Genomic DNA, 10,900 nt, shown 5'->3' on the forward strand with positions numbered 1-10,900 from the left:
TACCATGTGTACCTTTACACATGGTAAAGGTACCATGTGTACCTTTACCATGTGTACCTTTACACATGGTAAAGGTACCATGTGTACCTTTACCATGTGTAAAGGTACTTGGAAGTAGCCTGTTAAGTAAAACATAGTTTCTGGTTTAAAAATCAGAAACATTTTAGCAAATGTGGATTATTTCCTTTTCTTTAGTGTTGCTTTACAGATTTATTCAGTTTTCTCATCTTATTGCTGTTTGGATGGAGAAAGAGTTAATTATATATTGTATTTTATATTTTACTAATTTGAATTGAAGGTATTTGTGACGGATCTGTCTTCAAACTGAGGTGAGAAGAGAGACGACATCAGCAGAGGACGTGTTTGAAGTTCTCAGTGAAAACGCAGTAACTATCTTTAATTAGCTAGCATGTTAGCTAGCTAGCACATCAACTAGATTAAAACAAAAGCTAGCTCAGATTAGCTCACTACAATGCTACATACATCAGAATATGGCTTTGAACTTGCGACTGCTTTCCCCCTCTGTTTTCCTGAATCCAGTATTCTTGCTTTCAGAGATAAATAAGGTATGTACTGGTACTCTAACAGATGTTTTAGTTCATAACACTGAATATCTGTGGACTAGTTTGAGCCTCTATCCCACCCTGTGACCCGTGTTGCTGTGGCTTCCACAGCTAATACTGTGAATAAACTAACAGTCAGTCAAGAAGAGTTTTATGAATTTATCATATTCATGTTTCTTATTCCCCTTTTCCACAGCTCTACTCTGGGTGACGCCACTAGACCCGGCCCTCTTTGCCAGCCCATCTACTGAAGTGTCCATGTTTTTTTCAAAGAACATCTTTTGCAGCTTATGAGGACAGTTGACATGTCGTGTGCTGCTGTCCAGTTTTCATGTCATGCTACCTTAATCCGCTTTAATGTTACCTGGGGTGCAAATCCATAATAAATTCAGACTGGGCTGACAATACCAGGGCTCCTCGACATTAAAGGAGGATCGTATTTTTCAAATTGTGGACCAGGCTGCTTTGGATGTTTAAGGTGTGTATAGTGGCCAGTGTAATTTTTTTCACTGTGGTGTGATTGGGAGGTGGCATCAGGCCTTCACAAACTGAGTAAGTTGGTGAGAAAGGCCAGCAGAGTGAAGGCTGTGACTGAAGAGCATGAAAGGGAAAGTGAAGGGCCCTGATGGACAGCACCTTCTCATCCTGTCTCTGCTGAGCAGAGGAAGCAAAGCAGCTCCTTTGAGTCTCATGTCATCAGCCTTCAGGCTCCTGAATACCACTGCACCCAAGTTAAAGAGATTTCTCCTGATTGTATGTCAAACTACTTAGCAGTCATTAATAATGCTATACATCATCTTAAAAATGAAAATGTTCACAAATTGATATATTTTAAATTCTCTTACAACCACTATTGTGGTTTGGCTTTCAACAAAAGATTTTCACAATGGTTTTGCTAATATTTGGTATCAACCTATTTTAGACTTCTGCCAGGATGGTGGCGCTATTGTATTTCATTACAACGAGTCATTACGAACACTTGAACATGTTCTTGTTCTATTGGGCTGCAGCTACACTCATAGAATCTGGGGTTAAACACGTAACCAACGTTTATTTGTCCAGTCAAAATCAACTTCACCACGGCATCTTATCCAGTTATCACACTTCCCTCCCTGAATAAGAAGCTTAGGAAACTAGCCTCTTGAAATGAGGCTTTTCTGATTAGTGGCTGCCACTACTGCAAGTCCTGCAGCAACAAAGCTTATTGGATCCAACAAACTGCAGCATTTATGAAACTGTACTACATACTCCATTTGCCTGAGACCCAGGAACATGCTGCCATCACAAGTATGTTTTTAGTATCTCTGACCAAGTTACATTATGTATCTCTGGATTCATAACTCACTTACATTAATATAATTATATTTGCTAATCGTATGAAAGCCTAAAATACATCAAGTACTATAATTACAAACTGTTAAAGAAGCTAACATGCATAAATATAGTGAAGTGCATAAACCAAACCTTAAAAGCAACAATGACGTTTCTACCATCTCTGAACTAACGCCTGGTGGTCTCTGTATTCTCTGACTTAGCTGGAGGAAATGCTCAGTTTAACAGCCAAAAGCTTCATCTGCACTCTGCTGGTCACACAGGAAGTTAGGAGAACACCAATTTAATTTCATAACAACACAGCAAAGGATTATTACATATGATTCAAATGTAATGCATGCATACAATGCACCCAAAAGCATCCATATCCATTTGGTAAAAATTAAATGAAAAATAGACACCAGTTTCACAGTCTAAAAATGTCAGCTAATTTTTGATGACTATTCAGAACTTGTTTAACAAATAAAACTGGAGGGCGAGTCGTAAAATTGTCATTTTTGGTACGGTGGCCTCAGCAAGACGGCTGCATGCAAACCTGCAGGTCGGTTAATATCTGCCTCATGGCTAAAATCAGCTTTATCTTCATAGATGAGTTTCTGTTGGAATGATTAAATCCTGTGAGCTGCTTTTATGTATCCATGTGGTCAGAAGCATTTATGTAAAAGTAAAAGTATTTCAAAATGGTAACACATAATGTTTATGCAAGTAAGCTGTTAAATACACTTTACTTTCAACTAAATACATTTTTTTGTCTGACATGTAGATACCTAAATACTTCAATTGTGAATTAAATATTAACTGTTATTTAACATCTGCCTCCCTTGTTATTTCAGACAATCAGTCATCAAGCAACTTCCTGTCAGTTCCTGTGAATGGAGCTGAGGAGCAGCAGCTCGTCACAGGGGTGCTAAACCACTGCATAAAAATAAAGATCTACTAACTGAATATATCAATATATCCAATATATACTTGGAGCCTGCCAGGCCGCTGCATTTATTAATTTACTTTTTATGCCAACCAAAACATTTTAATCCTGAGATTAAGACTGGGGCTTTCACATCAATATTCTTACACAGAGTCCCTACTTTTCCATTTGCCATCACACAGGGTAGGTAGTGTAAGGATTTGAGTTTTTCTGTTTATTTAGGTTTCTGTGCCAGTTGAGTTTCCTGTTGTCCTGTCTACCCTTGATTGATCCCAGCTGTCTAGTTCCCCTGATTACCCCCTGTGTATTTATACCCACCTTGTGTTTCTTGTTCTCTGTCAGGTCTTTCTCTAGACTGTCTAGTGTCAAGTCTGTTGGATTAAATCATCATTTTCTTCATTCCAACCTGGGTCCACAGCGTCTTCCTCACCACCTCTCCACCGCAATTCATGCCAGGTAGGACAAGTCAGGTAACCCAAACCGAGAAAATAACCAGAAAATGATGGACTTTGGTTAAGGTAAGTCACAATGGGCTAACAGTCTTTCAACGTTCTGGGCTTTCGGATGTAGTTGAGTAGTTAATCATTCAAAGGTATATATTTTATTGCATCCAGTGATCCAAATTTTATGGGTGTGAATATCCAGTTGACTGTGATCTTCTTCCTGTCGTCAGCAGAGTCCCTTGGTCATGAGTACTGTCTTTGTACCCAGTTTCTCTGAGTGTTTCAGCGGAAAATGCAAATAATAATTAGATGACAAATTAAAAATACAAAACTACTTTAATAGTCTAGACTGGTTTTTTTTTACATTTTTTCTAATCATTAAATATTGGGACAATACATTTTTCTTTTAACAAATACTTTTATTGAACCATTTCATTCCTGCATATATACAATTACTGCTGGTTACAATACAATTACCTTAAATGTGTTGATATGGAAGTACATTAGTATTTTAGATATGAAATAATCTTTGTCAGAAGTTGAAATATTTGAGTTACAAATTCTGATATAAAGAAATAATCCCACATGCAAGTTTGGAAAACTTGGTCCTGAACTTTGTTTCAACAACTATCCTAATACAAATGTGTTGCAAGTAGCAAATACTCAAATTCAGAAATACTTTATTGATCCCAAAGGGAAATTAAATGTTATTGTAACTCATTAGTCTTTAAAGATTACATATTGTTTTTCAGATGGATTTCTAAGGCATCTTCTTTGTAGACGGTTACAGTTAAAGCAACAAATCAAAATGAACTCAAATCTCATCAGTGACACTGAAGACAAAGGTGGAGAAACCAAATCCTGTCATTCAAATATCGATTATTAATGCATAATATCAAAAGTACAAATTAATGAACATAATGTTCCAGATAAAATGTGACCTACTTTTCTACAGCTAACTACATAATGTTAGAAAAAGATCCCTAAATGGATTTTGCCTCAGCATAATGTATGTTTCTTTTGGCCTAAGTTGCGTGGTAGAAAGTTAGAATACGGTCCACTGAGATCTCCACCCCTCTGAAAACCAGCTTCAAATGGCCACATTCACTGGCATCGCCTCTCCAGCCTTTCAGTCCAACTTTCACAGCAGTTTGATTAGGTCCAAAAAGAGTCAAAATTATTCTGTCTGGCAGAAACTGGTGATCAAATAATGGCAATGAATGTGAGTTGAAGTACAGAACATCGGTGGCATTGTCTTTAGCGCAGTTATCGATGGTGACGGAGCCGTGGTTGAAGGCCAGCATGTAGATGTCATTCCCATCTCCTCCAACCAGGTAATCTCCACCGGTGGACACTAAGATGTCATTGCCGTCTGAACCTTTGAGGAGGGAACTCTCATAACCAGACACCAAGATGTCGGAGTAGATGGTTCCGATCACGGCTTCCACATCCTTCAACACGTCTCCTTCAGCATCAGCATAGTGACCTTGTCCGCTCAGCAGGTTAACGTAAACCCCTGAGCCCTTTTCATGGTCACCGCGGTACAGAACAGTGTCTCTGCCAGAACCCCCGTCCACCAGATCAGGTCCTGGTCCAGGAACGAAGACGTCCCGGCCGGAGCCGCCCAGCATCGTGTCCTTTCCATCTTCACCGTAAAGAGTGTCGTCTCCCATTCCACCAACCAGGATGTCAGCTCCATGTCCTCCAATCAGAGCGTCATCTCCTTCTCCTCCATCCAAGGCGTCATCCTTCCACCCACCAATCAGAACGTTGTCTTGATTGTTGCCTATCATGTAGTTGGACTGTGAAGGACAACCTTGTGCAGTCTGGACGTTTGACAGATTTCTCTGAGTGCTGAGGTCCAAACGGCAGTCCACTTCAGATTGTTTCAGAGTCACTTTGAAAGCTTCAACCTGAAACTGAGGTGCATCTCCAGAGGAGTTCATTGATTTCAGTTTGAAACGAACTCCGTCTGAGCTCAGAAAGTCAAGGTGCTGATGCTGGTCACCAAGACAGTAGTTGATCAGACTAAACTTTAACTCTTCACCTTCTGTCTTGATTGTTCCACGCAGATCTTCTGTTGATGAGTCCAACACAACTTGACTTCCATCAATAAAGTCCATGTCCACCAGAACTGTATCAGTTTTCTGATCCTCTGCAAAGTTGTCAATCCACAAGTTATCTCCGTATCCATGTTTGATTACATAGGTGTCTTCTCCTTCACCTCCAGACATCACTGCCCCTCCGGTGTACGGATCAAGCAGATTGTCGTTTTTGTTCCCAACCATGATGTCAAAGCCTGAGGAACCAAACATTTCCTTCACTGAATCAGTTTCTTTCATCATGATCTCCTTCCCTTTTGGGCCACATAAGAGTCTTCGTGATTGTTTGAAACAGAATAGGTCACAGAATGGATCAGTTTGATGTAATGAGCTTCTGTAGTCAATGATTAATGGTTGTATTAAAGCGTCAATACAGCTGCAGATGCTGGTCTTCAGCCCAGCTGTTACTCCATCACTGGTCCTGATCTCCAGGTGCTGATAGACCTTTGAAAGGAACCAGTTCTGTAAGACAACAGTTCTTTTTCCATTAACCAAGATGACAATGTTCTCTAGTTCACAGATAGCTGTTAAACTCTCATATTGTTCTTTCAGGAAGAGCTTGTCTAAGACCTGATCTGGTGATTGGTTGTTGATTATTTTTTCTCCTCCACCAGGTGTGATAATGTACCAATCCTCTCCTCCTCTTCCCTGCATAAAATCATCTCCACCTCCTGGAATAAAAATGTTGTGTTCATTGTTTCCTTTGATGACATCATTAAATGTTGATCCACGAACCTCAGTCAGGCTGTTTAAAGCTGTATCAGCCAGAAGATCCACCACCAGAGGAGACGAGGAGGTGCTGTAGTCAATGCTTTGAAGTTTTATGCATTTCAGGAACTTGTTGCTCAGCAGACAGTCATTTATGTTATCTGAGACTGTGAAGGTGATCAGATCCTTTGTGACGATGACCAGGTGTCGGTCTTCCTGTGACCTGAACCAGTTCACCAGGGTCACGTAGATGGGTGTGTTGTCATGGTCAGCTTTCAGTTTAACATCAACTCCTTCCACCCAGAGACTAAAACTGTGAAGATTTGCTTCTATTATGGCCAGGTCTGTTTTTCTGTCTCTGGAGAAATTTTCTATCAACACTGATTGGCTGTTACCTTTGATGTTGTAAATGTCTTCACCTTCACCACCACTCAGTCTATCTGTGCCTCCTCCTCCATCTATCAGGTTGTTCTGATCATTTCCAGCAATAATGTCATCAGACTGAGTTCCTACGATGCTTATAACTGTACGTAGAAGTGGATCTGCAGCATTTATAGTTTCACCGAGTTTCTGAAACATCTTGTTGATTCCTGTGGCCACCAGCTGAACCGAAGTGACCACAGTGGAGGAGATCTCAAACAAAACTCCGTCTCCTGACATCATGATCATGTGACGGTACAGTTCCCCTAAGAACCAGTTCTTTATGGTCACACTGTGAGTGCTTTTATACATCAGCACAACATCGTCTCCAGACTTGGACACAGAGATGTCTCTGTAGTCAACGCTGAAATGAAGAGTGTCCATTGCTTTGGAGGGGTCAAAGTTGTTGATGATGGTTTTTCCTCCATTTTCTGGAATCAGGTATGTGTCTTTCCCACCAGAACCTTCAACATAAGTTCTCTGAGGACCAAGGAAAAATTTATCATCACCTGGTTCACCATAAAGTTTGTAATAATAACTCAACATCACTTCAATCATATGTGTGTCACCTGCATTCTGGACAGCAAAGAAACGATTAGAAGCCCTGTTTCCCCTGTATGTCCCATATCGTGAATATGAAGCATCTTTGTAACCAGAGACCACAGTCACAGAGCCGGCTGGTATGAACAGGAGAACTTTTTTCTGTAGTGTTGTGTGCTCTAATTCATGTGATTCCCCAGTCCCAAGAATTATATCTGTACTTCCCTGTGCATCAATGTCCCAGCATAACCTCCCGAAACTCTCATCACTGGAAACGAAATAGTCCATGCAGAGCTGCGACTGACCACTGTCAGCAAGGCAGAAGTCGATGCCTCCTCCGTTCCAGGAGGACGCTCCCCCGCTAAAATCAATGGCAGTCACTCCATCCGTTTCCTTTGTAACAACGTAATATTTACGGTAATCTGAAATCTGAGCAACAAGCCTACGTCCCTCCTCAATTTCATCATAATGCCAATCATAAAATAAACTGGCCACATGAATTATAAAATGAAAAACACCTTTTCCAAATCCAACAAATGCAGCTCCTATTTTACTCAGGACTGAAGCATCCTTTGGGAGGCTGTCAAGTTCATTTTTTATGCCCAAGTAAATATCATCAACTACCATTCGGACCACTGAAAGAGCCACATTTATCGGAGCAATAAAGGGTGCCAGTTCAGGCTGAGCAAGTTCAACAACATCTAAAGCAATCATTCCGATATCAAAAGCACCGTCAATGTATCCTAATGTGTCATGCCTCTTAAAATCTTCTACAGCATTGTAAACCCCAATTCCAATTCCCATTATCGGAATGGCTGTCATCGTTCCTTTCATTGCAGGACTTCTCATTATCGTTACTGCAGCTTTGGCAGCTCGACCCTCTGAGGACAGAGCTGTTCTTGCTATAGCAGATGAAGCTATAGCTGCCGTCCCATGAGCTGTTTGCAGAGTCCCAACGACGCCATCTTTGACATGACCTTGTTCAAAAGCACGAATAGATCCTTTCATCCCCAGCAGGAGACCCAGGACCCCAACAGCAGTTCCTACACGCTCCACCTGCTTACTGCCCTGATGGCTGGACGTTAAACTGTGCTCTTCCATTTCCTGGACCGATCTATCCATGTTTTCCTGAAGTTCTTTATAGAACTTTTGAGTTTTTGCTGATAACTTGGTTCTAAACTCGACAGGCTCGACATCTGCAAACTGGGACTCAAGCTGACATATAAACTCTCCATTTTCAATTCTGTTGCTTCCCTTTTTAACATGCATTCCTGCCAGATTTTCTCCAAACTGTTTTGTAACCTGAGTATGGATCTCCTCGGCCAGTAATGCTGATCCTCTGGAGAAATAGGCTTCATGTATAAAGGAGTTCTCTAACTCTGAGGCTGAAGTTACGTCTCTTTGTGTTACGTAACCATCATCATGACCACTCAGTGCTCCAGATGCTTGAGGCTCTCCCTCATCTGTAGTTGGTATTAAAGAGCTCTGATCCTGCAGGGTGTCTTTGAATTTTTGGTAATTATTTTTTATCTGTGAATAAAATATATTAATATTGTACCTCACAGTCAAATGAAAAAATTGATTCAGTAAATATTTACCAACTGTTTGTTCCCACTTGGTGAATAAATTAAATTCTAAACTTATAACTTCCTTGAGAATCTTTGATTTTTCCTCATATTTAGGATGTGTTCGCGGTACTGCTGCTGTTCCACTAAATCCCCGACGCTTCGAGTTAGTCCAACTATCTTGTCTTGCCATTGGATGGTTTTCAAATAGAAAATTTAACACCGATTCATCATTGGGTCTACTGTGAATCAAATCAAGAGCCATAAGGGTCAAAGGAAATGTCCGGAAGTTTCTGGCAGATTCAGCTATGACTGAGGCAGCGAAGTACGAGGCATAGAAGAATGCCTTGTCAGGAGAGAGATTCTGTGAGATGGGGTTTCCTTTAAAAATATCTCTCACATAATCAGCATACTCTTGCTTATTTTGAATACTCCCCTGTATGTTTGAGTACTTTTCTTTGTTTTCTCCATTCTGTTCTATAATCCACTCCTTTGTTTTTCTTTGTTCTTCTTTGTCGTTTGTGTTCACAAGCTTTTTTCCAGCTGGAATCATGTACAGAGTTTTTTCATCAACATCAAATATCCAGTCTCCGATCTTCAAGTACGTTATGTCAGTTTCTCCAGTCTTTGCATAGTGACGGATCAAACGGAGGGCATCCTTTCCAGATTTAATCTCATAACAGTCTTGAAGGATTTCTTTTATGTCTTCTGCTTCATTGACCTCTGCCATTTCATTTACAACTTTTGTCATTAGTACATACTGTTCTTCTAGATGTTCATTGTTGTTAATGTCGACTTTCGCTGGCTTGTCACGCTTTGGGTAAAACAGGCCCCAAGTCATAGCTTCAAGCTCATCACAGGCAGATTTTACTTGATCAGGGTTATTCTGATCAACTTTGCTATAAACGTCTTCGCCAATAAACCTCCCTGGTTCTTCTGGCCACTGACTTGATTTGCCTTTCTGTTTGCCGGGGATGTTCTTTGGTCCCAGAAAGTTTCTTTCATTGGTGAAAACTGCCTCCCCTTTGCTGCCAGCTTCACTTCTAATGATTACATCTCCATTTTTGTCAATAGTTGCCACCACTTTTTTGCTGTCGTCGTCGTGCCTCCATCGTTCTCCATCTACAGTAAATTCTTGAGTGATTTTCTCTCCTGTATGTTTAACCTGGACCAAAGAGTTCCTCAGGTGTAGCTCCGTCTCAATACCGGCCTGATGAAGCTCTTTGGCCAGAGTTTCTACAAAAGACTCATCAGATCCAACATCACAGGCCACAACACTGGTTGTTTTTATTCTATTACTCACTTTGCGAGTATTTTGAATGATTTTGGCCACTTCTGGGGATTTGAGTCCTGCCAGTTTCATCTCTCCAGATTGGTCTCTGGCTCCATGACCAACCAGAACCAGCCTGCTGTTTTCTGACAAAGGCACAGGTTCACCACGAATCAGTCTTGGTTTTAGGTTGTTGCCAAGGACATAAAGTGAACTAACTGTTGGATGCTTCTCATAAAGAGACTCAGCAGCTGTTCTCACCACCGGGTTGTCTTGCAGCATGACGATCTGCTGGTGGTCATACTGGGTGCTGTGATCAGCTGGTCTTTCTGGGATTTTGTATGTGGAAACAGAGTCAGATTGCTCCATTATCTTGTATATCTGGTGATGGTCTTGAACAGTTTCTAAAGCTGCTTTGGAGCCACGGACCATTAAAACTCGAACAAAGCTGTGTTGGAGCTCTGTGGTTGTGTTTCCATCCAGAGAGAAAACAGCTGCTGCTTCCAGTCCAGGCTTCAGGATCAGATCTGCCAGGGATGAACCAGACAGACCAGAAACAGTTTGTCCATCTTCTGAAACATGTCCAAATATTCTGACAACAGTATTTCTGTCGACTTTTGGGACACAGGATTCATTGTTCAGGCATTCCACATGAACTATTACTGAGTAGTGAGGATCCGTGGCGTATTCCTGTCTCGCTCTTTCACTTGTTGAAGGTTCTTGGTCAGTTATGATCAGAAGCTTCTGTCCATAACTGTGTGAAATCTCTGAAGCTGTCAGCAGCCAGTTGTCTGTCTTCTGCTTTTCAACATGTTCTACCAGGGCTCCAAGATCCTGCAAAATACAGTAAATTCATTCTAAGCAAGAGCATTGAAACATTTTTTAGACATTTTCTTCCTGTGGGTAAATTTCTATTTAAGTGTTTAAGCCTTTGCCAATGGAATATTAACGGAGGTTTTCTGGTACCAACATATGGATGTGACTCGGTCTTGTTCATGTCTTTTGGCTTCACTACATTGCAAGAAAATCTAG

General features: G+C 40.9%; 1 protein-coding gene across 1 annotated transcript in view; it reads right to left on the minus strand.

The window, feature by feature from the left end:
* Positions 1 to 3,661: 3,661 nt before the first annotated feature.
* Positions 3,662 to 10,900, minus strand: part of LOC103129644 (uncharacterized) — an 11,247-nt gene continuing 4,008 nt past the window's right edge. The window contains exon 3 of the mRNA XM_007540815.2: positions 3,662 to 10,702. Within this exon, the coding sequence (XP_007540877.2) occupies positions 4,289 to 10,702 (6,414 nt within the window). The 3' untranslated portion in view covers positions 3,662 to 4,288. The remainder of the gene's footprint in view (positions 10,703 to 10,900) is intronic.

The sequence above is a fragment of the Poecilia formosa genome, unplaced genomic scaffold (genome assembly GCF_000485575.1).
Source record: "Poecilia formosa unplaced genomic scaffold, Poecilia_formosa-5.1.2 Scaffold561, whole genome shotgun sequence".
Classification (NCBI taxonomy): domain Eukaryota; kingdom Metazoa; phylum Chordata; class Actinopteri; order Cyprinodontiformes; family Poeciliidae; genus Poecilia; species Poecilia formosa.